General features: G+C 43.9%; 1 protein-coding gene across 1 annotated transcript in view; it reads left to right on the plus strand.

Annotated features, from left to right (window-relative positions):
- Nucleotides 1–19,068, plus strand: part of LOC118385587 (voltage-dependent N-type calcium channel subunit alpha-1B-like) — a 226,882-nt gene that overhangs the window by 131,379 nt on the left and 76,435 nt on the right. Inside the window, exons 7-13 of the mRNA XM_052521481.1 lie at nucleotides 2,399–2,514; nucleotides 2,753–2,842; nucleotides 4,458–4,547; nucleotides 7,245–7,463; nucleotides 7,644–7,756; nucleotides 8,587–8,699; nucleotides 9,376–9,507. Of these exons, the coding sequence (XP_052377441.1) occupies nucleotides 2,399–2,514; nucleotides 2,753–2,842; nucleotides 4,458–4,547; nucleotides 7,245–7,463; nucleotides 7,644–7,756; nucleotides 8,587–8,699; nucleotides 9,376–9,507 (873 nt within the window). The remainder of the gene's footprint in view (nucleotides 1–2,398; nucleotides 2,515–2,752; nucleotides 2,843–4,457; nucleotides 4,548–7,244; nucleotides 7,464–7,643; nucleotides 7,757–8,586; nucleotides 8,700–9,375; nucleotides 9,508–19,068) is intronic.

Here is a 19,068-nt window from a genome sequence, read left to right on the forward strand (position 1 = left end):
ATCGACCTTCATTTCAAAATGGTTGACGAAGTCATCTGCAGAGAGGGAGGAGGGAGGGGGGGATTCAGGAGGGAGGAGAAGGTGGCAAAGAGCTTCCTAGGGTTAGAGGCAGATGCTTGGAATTTAGAATGGTAGAAAGTGGCTTTAGCAGCAGAGACAGAGGAGGAAAATGTAGAGAGGAGGGAGTGAAAGGATGCCAGGTCCGCAGGGAGGCGAGTTTTCCTCCATTTCCGCTCGGCTGCCCGGAGCCCTGTTCTGTGAGCTCGCAATGAGTCGTCGAGCCACGGAGCGGGAGGGGAGGACCGAGCCGGCCTGGAGGATAGGGGACATAGGGAGTCAAAGGATGCAGTAAGGGAGGAGAGGAGGGTTGAGGAGGCAGAATCAGGAGATAGGTTGGAGAAAGTTTGAGCAGAGGGAAGAGAAGATAGGATGGAAGAGGAGAGAGAAGCGGGGGAGAGAGAGCGAAGGTTGGGACGGCGCGATACCATCCGAGTAGGGGCAGTGTGGGAAGTGTTGGATGAGAGCGAGAGGGAAAAGGATACAAGGTAGTGGTCGGAGACTTGGAGGGGAGTTGCAATGAGGTTAGTGGAAGAACAGCATCTAGTAAAGATGAGGTCAAGCGTATTGCCTGCCTTGTGAGTAGGGGGAAGGTGAGAGGGTGAGGTCAAAAGAGGAGAGGAGTGGAAAGAAGGAGGCAGAGAGGAATGAGTCAAAGGTAGACGTGGGGAGGTTAAAGTCGCCCAGAACTGTGAGAGGTGAGCCGTCCTCAGGAAAGGAGCTTATCAAGGCATCAAGCTCATTGATGAACTCTCCGAGGGAACCTGGAGGGCGATAAATGATAAGGATGTTAAGCTTGAAAGGGCTGGTAACTGTGACAGCATGGAATTCAAAGGAGGCAATAGACAGATGGGTAAGGGGAGAAAGAGAGAAAGACCACTTGGGAGAGATGAGGATCCCGGTGCCACCACCCCGCTGACCAGAAGCTCTCGGGTGTGCGAGAACACGTGGGCGGACGAGGAGAGAGCAGTAGGAGTAGCAGTGTTATCTGTGGTGATCCATGTTTCCGTCAGTGCCAAGAAGTCAAGGGACTGGAGGGAGGCATAGGCTGAGATGAACTCTGCCTTGTTGGCCGCAGATTGGCAGTTCCAGAGGCTACCAGAGACCTGGAACTCCACGTGGGTCGTACGCGCTGGGACCACCAGGTTAGGGTGGTCGCGCCACGCGGTGTGGAGCGTTTGTATGGTCTGTGCAGAGAGGAGAGAACAGGGATAGACAGACACATAGTTGACAGGCTACAGAAAAGGCTACGCTAATGCAAGGAAATTGAATGACAAGCGGACTACACGTCTCGAATGTTCAGAAAGTTAAGCTTACGTAGCAAGAATCTTATTGACTAAAATGATTAAAATGATACAGTACTGCTAAAGTAGGCTAGCTGGCAGTAGCTGCGTTGTTGACACTACACTAATCAAGTCGTTCCGTTGAGTGTAATAATTTCTACAGTGCTGCTATTCGGGGCTAGCTGGCTAGCTAGCAGTGTTGTTTACGTTACGTTGAGTTAAAAGAATGACAATAGCTGGCTAGCTAACCTAGGAAATCGCTCTAGACTACACAATTATCTTTGAAACAAAGACGGCTATGTAGCTAGCTATGTAGCTAGCTACGATCAAACAAATCAAACCGTTGTACTGTAATGAAATGAAAATGTGATACTACCTGTGAATGCGACCGGGTTGTTGAGTTCTATTCAGTAGACGTTGGCTAGCTGTTAGCTGTTGGCTAGCTAGCAGAGTCTCCTACGTTAAGGACGACAAATAGCTGGCTAGCGAACCTTTTCATGCTTTATGTGGGGATGGAGGGGTTCTATATTAGGCCTTATGTACAATTATATCAATTATACAATTGTATAACATGAGGTCCCTGAGAATTACAAACAAGCGAGTGGGTCCTAGGGCTATGGTATTGTATAGGTGGAGTTATGGGTCAATTTTGCGTATATTCACTGGTATTATTCCTCTAAGTACACATGTGGAAATGTTGATCCCAATGTCACACATTGGCCCCATTATTTATAGAATGACCAGGCGGTCGGATGCCAAGCAGTTTCCATACCAAGCTGTGATATACAGCCAGTCAAGATGCTCTAAATGGTGCAGCTGTAGAACTATTAGAGGATCTGATGGCCCATGACAAATCTTTTTCAGCCTCCTGAGGGGGGAAGAGGCATTGTTGTGCCTTCTTCACGACACCGAGGAACTCGAAGCTCTCGACCTGCTCGTCTACAGGCCCGTCGATGTGGATGGAGTGGAGCACAGAAATGAACCAGTGTATTAACATGTCAGTTTAAAGGGTGTGTGTCTGTGTGTATGTGCTTCTGTGCGTGCGTGTGTGTTCACAGGGAGTTTGCTAAAGAGAGAGAGCGTGTGGAGAAGAGGCAGGACTTTCTGAAGCTGAGGAGACAGCAGCAGATAGAGAGAGAGCTGACGGGGTACCTGGAGTGGATATGCAAGGCAGGTCAGGCTCACCTCCACTTCTTTGAAGGAACACAATATGTTGATTAAATTGTTGATTTAGTCTTACCTGACACTTGGTTATCATTTGGGGGGTGGGGGGGGGTGGAACTCAGTATTGGGAAGGTGTTCATAATGTTTGATTTACTCAGTTTATGTTGTTAGGATGGTGACAGGTATTCACAGGTATGTACAGTTGGTGTGTGTATGTGTGTGTATAACCCTGTCCTCTCCTGTTCCAGAGGAGGTGCTGCTGGCGGAGGAGGATGAGAACGCGGAGGAGAAGTCCCCTCTGGACGGTGCGTGGTACAAGAGGAAACAGAACCTCCCAGGTGAAAAGAGGGCTGGAGGGCTAAACTGTGGCCTGCTTTACCATGGTACCCTACTGGGCTACCATGGTACCTTATGGTAAAAAAGGCACAATCAGGTATGATTCACAATTTCCATGAACTTGCCTCGCCCTCCATTTTCAGATCCTGACGATTTTGCACCATGTCTTTCTGTGGTGTATAAATCGCTCAATTCGATTTATGCCATATTCAGGGTTCCATGAATGTGGTCTGGTTCTCTTTCACCTGGGTTATAGGGTTTGCTACACTGTTACAATGTGATAGAGTATCAGTGAGTAATTACTAAGGTCCAGGAAGACTGCTTTAATGAGGTGCTTGTCTCATTCTGGTGTCTGCTGTCCCTTCACTAAATCTTGTTTGTCAGTCTTTTCTCTCTCTATTTGGTCTTTCTCTCTCTCTCTCTCTCTCTCTCTCTCTCTCTCTCTCTCTCTCTCTCTCTCTCTCTCTCTCTCTCTCTCTCTCTCTCACTCTCCTCTTCCACTCCCACTTCCTCTTCCACTCCCCTTTTTCCTCTTCTGTGTCATGGGCGGTTCTCTCCTCGTTCTCTCTCTATTTCCCTTCTCTCTCTCTCTCTCTCTTTTCTTATTCTTTCCTCTTCTCTCCGACATGGGCGGTTGTCTCTGCTCCAGCTGGAGTGCAGTCATGTCCCTGCTGTCGCTCCACCCAGCCCCCTATAGCCTTATGTTGTGATAGGCCCATAATCTCATCCAATTAGGTCTGGTGTGGGAGCCAGGGTTAATTAGGGGGATTTAGAGGGATGTCTTGATTGGATTAGGGTTGTACAATACATGCGCACACACACACACACACACACACACAATCATGCATGTACACAGACACACGCACACACACTTCTCAGGTTAGATGACAGTACCACTTGTCTAAATGACAGTACCTGCCTTCCTTCATTTAATACATTAGTTACATGCTGGGGATGAAAATGATTGAGCTCACTGCCAGAGAAATGCCCCTCAATGTGTTGTTAGAGCTAAAAATGTTGTTTTTACTAAATTATGTTGAAGGGCAGGTGAGGGCATTGGCCAGAATGCCAAACATTTCTGACAGAGCCAGTATAGCTTAAAGGGATGGAGAGAAATTATGGATTTATAGGAGAAGATACAAATGTTGAAGCATTCTCAATCTGCCCATCGTTCTACTTAACACAATATCAGTTCTCTCTGTTTCACAATTGACTCATAACTCTCCAGTTTGTTGAGCTACTGCTCAAGAAGATAAGCAGAGCTGATTTGGCCTCAGAGCAGAGCATTGAGGAAGACCTCTACATTCTAAAAGGGCTGCAAGTCTCAGAAAAGCCCCATCTTTTGTGACATTCAAGGTCACGTGATGATCACATTCATGAGCGGACGTTTTTCATTCCAAGGCTGCATGAATTGAAGCGGAAGGCAGAATCGGAGAATGAAAAATGTGATTGATGCCCACTATTCATAGCATCCAACTAGCCCACACAGGGGGGCTGTGTGTGTTTGTGCATGCATACGTGTTTGTGAGTGTGTTTGCGTGCCTGCATGTATTTGTGTATGTGTGTGTACACATCCTTACTCCTGCCTCTCTGCTGTGCTGTGCTGTGTGTGTGCAGTGTTGAAGCGAGGCAAGGTCAAGAAGAATAAGAATGAGCTGATCGGTGCTGAGGAGGGAGACGATCACTTCACTGACATGTCCTCTGTTGGTAAGACTCAACTGGCCTGTACTCTTATCTGACTGACCAGACTCAACTGTCTGACTGACCAGACTCAACTGTCCTGTTCTCTTATCTGACTGACCAGACTCAACTGTCTGACTGACCAGACTCAACTGTCAAGTTCTCTTATCTGACTGACCAGACTCAACTGTCTGACTGACCAGACTCAACTGTCCTGTACTGACGTATCTGACTGACCAGACTCAACTGTCAAGTTCTCTTATCTGACTGACCAGACTCAACTGTCTGACTGACCAGACTCAACTGTCTGACTGACCAGACTCAACTGGCCTTTACTCTTATCTGACTGACCAGACTCAACTGTCTGACTGACCCAGGGTTGCCATGTCTGCGGTTTTCTTGCCAAATTGGGCTACTTTGAAATCCGATGTCGCGGGTGAAAATCTATTGGTCGCGGGTTGCGGGTGTATGGGCTACTTCTAAATTGTACCGCGACCGCCATGCCATTTCTCTTAAAAAATATATGTATATATTTCACTGGGACCAGCTGCTGCTGATTATCAGGCAGTGAGCAGGCTGTTACTGAGTAAGTGGTGGGGGGGGCTGTGTGTGTGTGTGTTAAGAAGCAGTGCGGCTTGGTTGGGTTGTGTTTCGGAGGACGCATGGCTTTCGGCCTTCGCCTCTCCCGAGTCCGTACGGGAGTTGTAGCAATGAGACAAGATAGTAACTACCAGCAATTGGATACCATGAAAAATTGGGTAATTTTTAGTTTATTTTAAATATATATATATATATATATATATATATATATATATATATATGTATATATATATATATATATATATATATATATATATTAACACGCTAGAACTGATATAATGATGACAAGCACTGGAAAACAACCAGTGCAACCTAGCTCAGCATAGTTATGCACATGCTCAAAAGGGAATGCTGATTGGTTGAAAGCCATGGGATATCAGACCGTGTAACACGGGTATGACCAGAAAAAAGATTTTACTGTTCTATTTATGTTGGTAACCAGTTTATAATAGCAGTAAGGCACCTCTGGAGTTTGTGGTATATGGCCAATATAACATGGATAAGGGCTGTGTCCAAAGAACAGTATAGTCTTAGCCGTGGTATATTGGCTATGTACCACACCTTGGGCGTTGTTGCTTAATCGTAGCAGTCAAAACCAGTGAAATCGACATCCGTTGATGGGAAATGATCTGGCGGGTTTAATAAGGGCAAATTCTCTTTTCTCTTGTGACATAGTCTGAAGCTCACAATCATTATTATTTTGATGGAAAACCTCATTTTGCTTCTTAGCCTACATCGTTACAAATCACACCGATAATCCTTCTTAATTCGCTTGATAACATTATAGAAAAAGGGTTTATTGGATAAAAGTGGAAACTTTTATGTTGCTGCCTTGTGGCTGGGTTTTGATAGGTCATTGGGCTAGAAATGTTTGCTTGACCTGGCAACCCTGGACTGACCCCAACCTCCACCTTTGACCGTATCTGACTGAGCCAACCTCCCAATTTTTGTTGGGAAGGCTGACCCTTGACCTTTTACGTAATAACTTATTGAGCTTGTCCTTACAGCTTGCACCATATCTAGGCTGTTGGTAGTATGTCTCGTTTTCACCCTCTGCTGACCTTTGACCTATTCAAATGTTTTGATCATGCATTGTTATTATGCCTCAATGTATTTTACCGTTTTCTCTGGAACGTAACACAAACTAACACAAACAACAACACCTGTTATACAAGGAAACTGTTTTTCTTTTGAAGATTTTGCTTGTTTTACTGATTCTTTGTAGCATGTCACCTTGAGGGAAAATAGGTGTAATTAACTTTTCTTATTATACTGTAAAATTCCTCCAGCATATTGGAATTAGAGTTCAATTCATTTCAATATTTAAATTCAGACCGCGGCACAGAAGAAAATATGTAATTGCTTGGCTTTGGGGGAAATGCTCCTAAGCATGATAACTGATAACCCATTTGAGTGCATTCATATTAACGGAGCCAGCTGGATTCCTCTCCTGACAACCTCCTGTGGCTGTTCTCCATCTAAATGACTGTCATGGGGATACATGCATTATTACGCAGTCAAATCGAACATTTCACTTGTTCTTATTGTCGTCTCGAGATCTGATCTCACTCCCATTGAGGCAGATTACAACCTTGAAATGCAAAACATATACCTTTTCAGAGTGGAAAGTTCCAGTTATTTTATGGCTTCTTCCTTCTGATTCTTTAGATACTTTCTCCTTAGTCTCAGACATGTTTAGCCTTAGTCTTTTTTAGTCTTAGCCGTGAAGTTCTTTAATCAGCAAAGAAGACTGGGATTTATTCAGGGTGGAATGTAGAGGAGGCGGAGTCTAAGTGTGGAGCTTCTGGGTTTGATGACAGCCTGAAACAGCCTGAATATTCTTGTACGGTTCCGCCTCACATACAGAGATACAAACTTAATGCTGAATGCGAATATCTTTTTTTTTTTTGTAAACTATTTCAAAATATATTGTAATATAATGTTCAAATCACCCTAGACTTGCCGATGATGGCGAGGATGAGGGTGACGATGATGATAATTATAATAATGATGATGATGATGATCATGCCGATGAACTTGAAATCCCTTTTGTAAAAGGGACGCGATGGATGGCGTTGTACACCTTTCTGTGATGACTTCGCTCTTTTACCTACTTCCCCTTAGTTCCCCCGGGCTCACCGTTTGGCCGGGCCAGCGTGAAGAGCATGAAGCTGGACAGCTCATCCTACTTCCGCCGCAAGGAGAGGAGGATGCGTTTCTTCATCCGTCGCATGGTCAAAGCCCAGAGCTTCTACTGGACAGTCCTTTGCCTGGTGGGGCTCAACACACTGTGTGTGGCCATCGTCCACTATGACCAACCCGAGTGGCTCACCACCGCCCTGTGTAAGTCACACACATGTGTATGTGCATGTAGTCAGTAGGCACACACACACACACACACACACAGAAGCATATACACACACGCTCACACTTACATTCACTATCGAATGGATGATTATCGGTAGGTGCCGAATTAAATCAATAATGGCCTTGCATGTGTTCTCCATCCCCCTGGAACCCCAGACCTGGCAGAGTTTGTGTTCCTGGGTCTGTTTCTGTCTGAGATGAGCCTGAAGATGTACGGCCTGGGAGCCAGGAACTACTTCCATTCCTCTTTCAACTGCTTCGACTTTGGTGTAAGTCACCATAAATGCCTTTGGAATACCTTGAAGAGCTAATTATTCTCTATTTCAGATGCTAACTTAACCTGACTCACATGGCCACTGGATCCATTTTTTTTTAAATACGAGAATGAAATGTTGAATTGATTCATTGACAGTGACAGTGATTTGCTGTCCGAGTAGCAAGTAGTAGCTACTTTGTTACAGTAGTTCTTTCCCCTTTTCTCCACTCCTCCTCTTTTCCCCTCTCCTCTTTTCTCCTCTCCTCTTCTCTCCTTTCCTCTTTTCTCCTCTCCTCTTTTCTCCACTCCTCCTCTTTTCTCCTCTCCTCTTTTCTCCACTCCTCCCCTTTTCTCCACTCCTCTTCTCTCCTCTCCTCTTTTCTCCTCTCCTCTTTTCTCCACTCCTCCTCTTTTCTCCTCTCCTCTTTTCTCCTCTCCTCCCCTTTTCTCCACTCCTCCTCTTCTCTCCTCTCCTCTTTTCTCCTCTCCTCTTTTCTCCTCTCCTCTTTTCCCCTCTCCTCTTTTCTCCTCTCCTCTTCTCTCCTCTCATTTTCTCCTCTCCTCTTTTCTCCTCTCCTCTTCTCTCCTCTCCTCTTTTCTCCTCTCCTCTTTTCTCCACTCCTCCTCTTTTCTCCTCTCCTCTTTTCTCCTCTCCTCTTTTCTCCTCTCCTCTTTTCTCCACTCCTCCCCTTTTCTCCACTCCTCCCCTTTTCTCCTCTCCTCTTTTTCCTTTCCTCTTTTCTCCTCTCCTCTTTTCTCCTCTCCTCTTTTCTCCTCTCCTCTTTTCTCCACTCCTCCCCTTTTCTCCACTCCCCCTCTTTTCTCCTCTCCTCGTCTCCACAGGTGATAATAGGGAGTATACTTGAGGTGGTGTGGTCGATGATCAAACCAGGGGCATCCTATGGCATTAGTGTCCTGAGGGCTCTTCGTCTGCTCAGGTTGTTCAAGTTTACCAAGTGAGTGAACACACAGTCCACACATAGGCCGACACACGCTTTGCACTCACTTCATGGACACTCATACAGGATATCAACATGCGTTCAGAATCATCAATAACCATATATTGTCCCACTCTGTCTGTATAATCCTATTAAACTTTTCCTTTAGTGGGCTAAATCAGGGTCACACAGTGTTTCTTGGTAAGAAACACAGTCTTAAACAAATCTACTTTGAAACAAAAGTATACACCTCACACAAAAAAACAGAAGACTCCTGTACCATGTCAGATATAGAGTTGAAAGGTATTCAATTTAGAGTTTGAATCCCAATATTACACTTTATATTCATCACAGAAGACTAACAAAAAAAATGACAAAAAAAGTGTATTAATTATGAAATTATGAAAACTATTAGTAACATTCCACCCATGAGGACACTAGGTTATTTGACTGTAGGAAAAAGCTACAGTTAGGTAGCAGTCATTCACTAGATTAGTAATCCTGTGATTCACAACAATATAGGACATTTTTTTCTCCCTGTCCATTCACTATCGCCTTCTCTCTCTCTGTGTCTCTTTCTCTCTCTCTCTCTTTCGCTCTCTATCTCTCTGTCTCTTTCTCTCTCTTTCTATTCCTCTCTCTTTCTCTCTCTCTTCTTTCTCTTCTTCCTTTCTCTTCCCTCTGTTTTCCCCAGGTACTGGAACTCCCTGAGGAACCTGGTGGTGTCTCTGCTCAACTCCATGAAGTCCATTATCAGCTTGCTCTTCCTCCTCTTCCTCTTCATTGTGGTCTTTGCTCTGCTGGGCATGCAACTTTTTGGAGGACAGTGAGTATTCCCTCCACACTCCTCCATGGAACCTGACCCTTGGCCCCTAACTTTTCACCCCTGTCTCCTCTCTGGTCCTGTTTCCTAATCTCCCTCCACACTCCTCCATGGAACCTGACCCTTGGCCCCTAACTTTTCACCCCTGACTCCTCTCTGGTCCTGTTTCCTAATCTCCCTCCACACTCCTCCATGGAACCTGACCCTTGGCCCCTAACTTTTCACCCCTGACTCCTCTCTGGTCCTGTTTCCTAATCTCCCTCCACACTCCTCCATGGAACCTGACCCTTGGCCCCTAACTTTTCACCCCTGACTCCTCTCTGGTCCTGTGTCCTAATCTCCCTCCACACTCCTCCATGGAACCTGACCCTTGGCCCCTAACTTTTCACCCCTGACTCCTCTCTGGTCCTGTTTCCTAATCTCCCTCCACACTCCTCCATGGAACCTGACCCTTGGCCCCTAACTTTTCACCCCTGACTCCTCTCTGGTCCTGTTTCCTAATCTCCCTCCACACTCCTCCATGGAACCTGACCCTTGGCCCCTAACTTTTCACCCCTGACTCCTCTCTGGTCCTGTGTCCTAATCTCCCTCCACACTCCTCCATGGAACCTGACCCTTGGCCCCTAACTTTTCACCCCTGACTCCTCTCTGGTCCTGTTTCCCAATCTCCCTCCACAACACACACACACACACACAGACACACACAGACACACACAGACACACACACACACACACACACACACACACACACACACACACACACACACACACACACACACACACACACACACACACACACACACACACACACACACACACACACATACACATACACATACACATACACACACACACACCCCGAACCGTCCCCAAGTCCATACCCCTCTTTCTCTAGTCCCTGGCCCAGCAGGGACTGGTGTCAGACACATTGCCCAGCAGTGCACATTGGCTCAGCAGTGCAGTGGTGTCAGACACATTGCCCAGCAGTGCACATTGGCCCAGCAGGGACTGGTGTCAGACACATTGCCCAGCAGTGCACATTGGCTCAGCAGTGCAGTGGTGTCAGACACATTGCCCAGCAGTGCAGTGGTGTCAGACACATTGGCTCAGCAGTGCAGTGGTGTCAGACACATTGCCGCAGCGGTGTAGCTTTGATACAAGGCTGTGTAAAACCCCATGTCTTCGGCTGACAATGACAGCTCCTGATCTGTGCTATGCTGTATTAATCAAAGCCCTGGCTTCAACTCAGCTCTGCCTGTCGACAGCCACAAACACACCATCAGGTAGGACGGTTTATAATTTAGGCCAGAGGCCAGTCAACATACCTTCCTCATTTTTTAGTCTCTTACACAGTGTTTACATTGTCATTCGATTTTTACCTCAGCGGCCAATGCTGTTGTGTCTCCCTTGAGTCAAGGTGGGCGACCTTACCTGCTATATCGTTTCCGTTGTAGCATGTAAGAGGTAAAGTGCACTGAAGGGAAACTCCAGTGTCAGATCCTCACCTATCTCCCAGAGTGACAGCATTGACGGATGCTGCGTTCCCATTGGGTTGTTTGAAGGGACAAAGGGAGAGTGTTACCATGGTGCCATGATCAATTTAAACTGGGCAGTTCCGTCATAATGGCCACTACAGTCTGGGCTGATGGGATTTGTGTGAAAACGCTCCATGACGTGCACATGGTGCTCAGCGGTTGGGCCTCGTGTAATCATGTGATATGAGTCTTGATGCATTTTTTTCTTTTCCTATTCACCTGTGTCCCAACTCAGTGTAAAACCGCATGGTAGACAGAGACAAGGCATAAATAGTCTTCGATGTATGGTTGTGACCATGGTGATTCCACTATTGTTTGTTTAAAATCTATCAAAAGTAGAGAACTTGTAAAGACATGAATATGGGCTCCTTATTTAAAAGCCGACCCTGCTCAGTCCTGACTCATTTAGGATTTTAGACAAATTTGACGTCGTTGACCAAATCTTAGGAATCACCGATTTGAGAATATTCTTTAACCCTTTGACGCGTACGATCAGATATTTGGGGTCGTTGTTGAGTGGCCCCCCGCAGCGTATCATCGCAAACATGTGATTGGAACAGCAGCAACAGAACGTGTGATGAAACACATGTGTCTGAAAAGCATCTAAACAATGTTTTGTACTGATGGGAAATAAAGGTCTTCACAACTTTATTCCTCAAGTTCACCTGTTATTATAAAAGATGAATGCGATCTTCATCATCCAATCATCACACGGAACACATCCACTGCCAAACTCGTTCCATAAACCGGTCTAAATAACAGGTTGTGCTGACTAAACTCATCCATAAACCAGTCTAAATAACAGGTTGTGCTTACTAAACTCATCCATAAACCAGTCTAAATAACAGGTTGTGCTGACTAAAGTCATCCATAAACCAGTCTAAACAACAGGTTGTGCTGACTAAACTCATCCATAAACCAGTCTAAATAACAGGTTGTGCTGACTAAACTCATCCATAAACCAGTCTAAATAACAGGTTGTGCTGACTAAAGTCATCCATAAACCAGTCTAAACAACAGGTTGTGCTGACTAAACTCATCCATAAACCAGTCTAAATAACAGGTTGTGCTGACTAAACTCATCCATAAACCAGTCTAAATAACAGGTTGTGCTGACTAAACTCATCCATAAACCAGAAATAACAGGTAAAACTCATCCATAAACCAGTCTAAATAACAGGTTGTGCTGACTAAACTCATCCATAAACCAGTCTAAATAACAGGTTGTGTTGACTAAACTCATCCATAAACCAGTCTAAATAACAGGTTGTGCTGACTAAACTCATCCATAAACCAGTCTAAATAACAGGTTGTGCTGACTAAACTCATCCATAAACCAGTCTAAATAACAGGTTGTGCTGACTAAACTCATCCATAAACCAGTCTAAATAACAGGTTGTGCTGACTAAACTCATCCATAAACCAGTCTAAATAACAGGTTGTGCTGACTAAACTCATCCATAAACCAGTCTAAATAACAGGTTGTGCTGACTAAACTCATCCATAAACCAGTCTAAATAACAGGTTGTGCTGACTAAACTCATCCATAAACCAGTCTAAATAACAGGTTGTGCTGACAAAAAAACTAAACAGAAGTTTAAGTGACCTAACAGCCAGACCTGTTTACAATATACCACATCTCTTGTGAGCATAAGGGAGAAACATTGTTTAGAAATGAGATGCGTGTCTGCTAAGCTAACAGCAGCTAAACTATTTACGATGGCAGCCATGTTTGACAAGCGAAATCTCCCTAATCCCAGAATGCCATTCAATATAAGACGCAAATAAACTAAGTCAAAGATGGCTGCGCCCATTGCCTGAAAAATACAATACAAATGCATGCCTACTGCTTTGCCTAACCGTAGCGCAAAAGCTGAACAGAGTCGCCAGATACTGTATTGTTTAAACTATTTTAGGGGGTTTGTCGGGGTGTTCATTTAATTTGTGAGGGGGTGTCAAGTCTATGGGAAGTAGAAATGGCTGAATGTATTGTGGGGGGATATGATGCAGGAAATATTACTATTGTGGGGGATTTATCAATAAATGGGGGACAAACACAGGAGAAGTTTATGAGCTAAATAAAAATAAAAACGGAAATGGACTAAATGAAAAAATGTCCTCAGCAATCTACACACAATACCCCATAATGACAAAGCGATAAAAAATGTTTTTAAAACATTTTTGCAAATGTATTAAAAATACAAAACAGAAATAACTTATTTACATCAGTAATCAGACCCTTTGCTATGAGACTCGAAATTGAGCTCAGCTGCATCCTGTTTCCATTGATCATCCTTGTGATGTTTCTACAACTTGATTGTAGTCCACCGTGGTAAATTCAATTGATTGGACATGATTTGGAAAGCCATACACTTGTCTATATAATGTCCCACAGTTGACGGTGCATGTCAGAGCAAAAATCAACCAATGAAGTCCAAGGAATTGTCTGTAGAGATCCGAGACAGGATTGTGACGAGGCACAGATCTGGGGAAGGGTACCAAAAAATGTATTCAGCATTGAAGGTCCCCAAGAACACAGTGGCCTCCATCATTCTTAAATGGAAGAAGTTTGGAACCACCAAGACTCTTTCTAGAGCTTGCCGCCTGGCCAAACTGAGTATTCGGGGGAGAATGGCCTTGGGCAGGGAGGTGAACAAGAACCCGATGGTCACTCTGACAGAGCTCTATAGTTTCTCTGTGGAGATGGAAGAACCTTCCAGAAGGACAACCATCTCTGCAGCACTCCACCAATCAGGCCTTTATGGTAGAATGGCCAGACAGAAGTCACTCCTCAGTAAAAGGAACATAAGTCCGCTTGGCCCAGTCAGAGCCGGGATCTGAACTTGATCTAACATCTCTGGAGAGACCTGAAAATAGCTGTGCTGCAACGCTCCCCATCCAACCTGACAGAGCTTGAGAGGATCTGCAGAGAAGAATGGGAGAAACTCCCCAAATACTGATGTGCTAAGCTTGTAGCGTCATACCCAAGATGACTCAATGCTAAAGTCGCTGCCAAAGGTGCTTCAACAAAGTATTGAGTAAAGGGTCTGAATCCTTATGTAAATGTCATATTTCAAATTTTTTAAATTTTTTTTTTTGCTAAATTTTCCCCAAAAACTGTTTTTGCTTTGTCATTATGGGGTGTTGTGTGTGGATTGTTGAGGGGGGAAAACTATTTAATACATTTTTGAATAAGACTGTAACGTAACACAATGTGGAAAAATTCAAGGGGTCTGAATACCTTCCGAAGTCACTGTACATGCAGTATGCTACAGCAGAAAAGACAACACAATATACAGAAAATAAGGCACTTACTTAGATTGGAACGCACACATGTCCAAAGTCCAACAACAACGAAGGCAATGCGGGCGCCAGCCAGAAAATGTGCCAGGGGGAAAAGTTTGTGCAAGGCCTCCTGACTAGAGATGCACAAATGTCTACATAATTGATCTGGGGAAACACTGGGGAAGTGCTTTGGCACTTGTCGAAGAGAGAAGTCTGTCCGACCCAGTAAAGCCTCAAACATAAATAGTCCACAACAGTGAAATGGGCTACTTCCTGTGAATTAATGAGGAGGTGGAACACAATGTTGTTTGAAAATAAAACTTGTTAGAAAATTATTAGAAATTGACAAGTTGAAGATAGAGATAAGATATAGATAATTAGCAGGCAGCATGCCTTGGTTTGAAGGCAGTGTGAGTTAACTGCCTCGGTTTGAAGGCAGCGTGAGTTAACTGCCTTGGTTTGAAGGCAGCGTGAGTTAACTGCCTTGGTTTGAAGGCAGCGTGGGTTAACTGCCTTGGTTTGAAGGCAGCGTGGGTTAACTACCTTGGTTTGAAGGCAGCGTGGGTTAACTGCCTTGGTTTGAAGGCAGCGTGGGTTAACTGCCTTGGTTTGAAGGCAGCGTGGGTTAACTGCCTTGGTTTGAAGGCAGCGTGGGTTAACTGCCTTGGTTTGAAGGCAGCGTGGGTTAACTGTCCCGTTGTGTAACAATCCCATTTTGGAACAGTGAGTGCAGTTTGACATCACTTTCATTAAAAAAACTCACGCTGGGGGCGACCGTTAGAGATATTAGGAAAAAGGTTAAAGTCGCAGAGGGCTGTTGCACGAAACGACTTGTTTTTTCCGTTAATGGATGACTCTGGATCCAGTGTTCTTGTCTTATGCTATCCACCTGTGTCCCGACTCCATGTAAAAACACCTGGGAGACAGAGACAAGGCATAAACAGACTTCAATATCTATACTCGGACAGCTAATGATTGAGGCGATTATACACTGCAGCAGTTGCACCTCTATCAGCCAACCCCAGACAAATCTCTCAGTAAAATCCATGGAGGAAGGGAAAGTAAAGCATTTGAGAGAGCAGTCTCCTGCTCTGCAGAGATGTGAATGTCTGCAGGACATCACCACTAGCAGGGGATATGTGAGAAGCTCAAATCAAATGCTAATACGAACAATGGGTAGGACAGAAAGATAAGATTTTTAAAAAGATAATGCAGTTGGAATTATTTTTTTTTCATATTAACATCTGATTATTACCTCCTCTATTAGATAGAGATGGTGTTCTATATTTTTAGGGTCATTTCAGCAGACACTCTTCAGAGCAACTTACAGGAGCAATTACAGTTAAGTGCCTATGACCTCTTCGGCTCAGGGATTCAAACCAGTGACCTTTTGGTTTCTGGCCCTACGCTCTTAATCTCTAGGCTACCTTGCTACCTTATAGGTGTGCTACATATCATATTCCTTACATGCTTTTGGGAAATACTCTAGTCTAGAGGACTGTTGCCGCACTCTGTATCCCTTCCTGTGTTAAACTAGAGCATATTCCTCTCTTTCTCCACAGAGCAGAGCCAGATGCACATCACGTTGTGTCAGAGCCTGCTCTCACAAGCTTCTGTTTGAGGATTGATTAAATGAAGTGCCTGAAGATGCCTTGTGGGAGCGAAACAACATCAAATCCCTATTATCAGAGTAAACACTGTGGAGGTCTGCACATCGGCCCCAGAGCACTTCCTCCGGTGTGCAGCCTAGGTTCATCTTGCCAACCAAGAGAGAGAAAGGGGGAACGATGGAAAAGACCACGGCTACATATTTGCGGGTGGACAATCCAGCTGATTGAACTTACCACCCCTACACTTACTATCTCTCGCACACACACAAACACACACACACACACACACACCACCACCACCACCACCACCACTTCTCTAAGCAGGGTATATCAGGAGTCATTTATAAAGCTGGTTGCTGTGGTAACCATATTTGCCCTCTTCCCAATCCAACCGCTCCTCTACTGCTTTGTCCTCACGCCATCACTTCCATTCTGATGCTCTTCCATCAGGGGCGTATCGCAGGTCCGAGCAAGGGTAGAGAGAAACGTGCAGAATTATAGCTTATCTCAGGCTATTTTACAAATGTTGCCATGAGGCTGAGAGAAAATTTTGCTGTTCATAGCTCAGGTATTCTTGAAAGACGGGACAGTCTCAAACAAATTCATACAAATATTTGTCTAAATATTAACAGCATTTGAAATATGTATTTTGATAGACCAAAGTATCAGCTATTTAGAGGAACAACCTCCTAATTATTATATATTTTGTTTCGTAAAATGCAACTAACTTTATATCAACTCTGTCAGACCCCCTGAAAGGTATTTTCATTTGTACAATTATTGTCCAACAAATGTTTAAAGGCCTTGATAGTTTAATTCTAACATTATATTATTCAAATATGTAATACAAATCTCCAAACACCTTTTTTCTTCTTCATAGCACTATAAAATGTTCCAGGGCTAATTTCGTTAGCATTTTGGTATGTAATTCTAGATTTCGAACATAAAACTACATTTATAAAGCTGTCCCTTAGTTCTGGCACAACAAATACTTCAGTTGTTTAAGCATATGTTGCCGAACAGTGATACAAATATTTGTTCAGAATATTGACCAATACATTTTGACAGTGACAGAGTTGAAAACAGATACTCAGAACATACATATATTTTTGCCTCTAAAAAAATACAAGTTTAATTCAAACATTTATAGAATATGGAAAATGATTCATTTGAAAATCCCCAATAAAAACATAGCTGAAGTTAGACACAAATCTTACAGAGTTGACAAAAATAGCATTTTTCTTCTTCATTCAAGGTGTATACACGGTAGTTGCTTTGACTCTAAAACCTAATTAAATGTAACATAGTTGGACCGAAAATCATATTCTATCAGGCAGATGGAGTTGACAGTTTATGGTTATGACCATGCTGATTCCAATTTCGTTTGTTTAAATCTATCAAAAGTAGAGAACTTTGTGGCATGTATTGAGAACATGATTAAATGTAGAGACATGAATAAGGGGTCCTTATGGTATAGCTGGCCCTGCTCATTCCTGTTTCATTTAGGATTTTTGACAAGTCTGACAGAGTTCACCAAATCTCTGGACACATTTCTTTGGAATCGCAGTTTTGAGAGAAATAAGTCACAGAGGGCTATTGCAAGAAACTACATAAGATCTTTTTTCAGTTAATATCCATTATCTGCAGTTTTTAGAATTTTAAACACTTTTTTTGGAGATTTACAATTGGGATCCTTTGCTCCAGACAAGGGCATTTACGGGCATAGAGGAGACATGGAACTTAATAATATTGAAAGTATTAAAAAAATTCCCAAAACAAATATTTTCCCTTATAAAATTCCCCCCAAAATACATTTGAAGATCAAATAATGCAACAAAATCATTTATTTTACAAATAAAAATACAGTGTCCCTGCCGGACAACGATTGTCTCAACTTTCAAGCATATCTGAGCTAATTTCCTGCTATTCTACACATTTTGTCATGATGCTGAGAGAAAATGTTGAACTTTCAAAGTACATTTCCTGCTATTCTACACATTTTGTCATGATGCTGAGAGAAAATGTTGAACTTTCAAAGTACATTTCCTGCTATTCTACACATTTTGTCATGATGCTGAGAGAAAATGTTGAACTTTCAAAGTACATTTCCTGCTATTCTACACATTTTGTCATGATGCTGAGAGAAAATGTTGAACTTTCAAAGTACATTTCCTGTAATTCTACACATTTATTTTATGACTTATAATATGTTCATATGCTATCTGGGGGGCCCGACCTCCGGGGCCCCCCAAACCAATAAACCTAAACCTATGCTATCTGGGGGGCCCGACCTCCGGGGCCCCCCAACCAATAAACCTAAACCTATGCTATCTGGGGGGCCCGACCTCCGGGGCCCCCCAACCAATAAACCTAAACCTATGCTATCTGGGGGGCCCGACCTCCGGGGGCACCCCAACCAATAAACCTAAACCTAAAGAATGGGGCTCCCCAAAGATCATGGGCTCCCACCTTGGAGGGCTACGGGAGTTTGTGCTACACAGTGACCTGCTCAAAGGGTTCCAGGACTGTCTCTACCACAGCAATTTCTTAAGTGTACATTGCAAGTCTATCTAGTAATCCATTTATAATAAGTCATTGGGGTTATCGTGCAACCTGGTCAGAACTTCCGATCGTTCAAAGGGTAAGGGGAAAGCGACAACCTGAATGCCCATCTCAAATGACACTCATATGCCTGTATGTAACGGCTTTTGCAGGTGCCAAGGTCAGTCAGTCAACAGTGTTTTCATTGTTAAACCATTGACGATACTGTTTGATAAACAGCACTCCTTTGAAAATGTGCATCTTGTCTGACTCTGCACACATGTACTGTATAAAATGTAGACACATGACCAGTTGGTCGCAGGGGATGGTCAGTGTTTTACTGTGTTAGCAGTGAATGGTCATAGTGTCATAGGTAGCATCCGTTGGTGTTTTCTTCTTGTTCTGTGGGATACACCCCACCGTTGTACCTTTCCTTCTCTCACTTCGTCACGTCTTCTTCAGTTTGGAGAGACTCAGGTTTTTGTCAGGTTTGTTCCTCAAAGGGCAGGGAGTCCTTTGAGCATGGGGTTGACGACTTGATAGAGCATTTTTCCTTTTGTGTGCGTGGGATTGGTAAGGTCATGCAACTGACC

This window comes from Oncorhynchus keta, chromosome 6 (genome assembly GCF_023373465.1).
Source record: "Oncorhynchus keta strain PuntledgeMale-10-30-2019 chromosome 6, Oket_V2, whole genome shotgun sequence".
In the NCBI taxonomy this organism is placed as follows: Eukaryota; Metazoa; Chordata; class Actinopteri; order Salmoniformes; family Salmonidae; genus Oncorhynchus; species Oncorhynchus keta.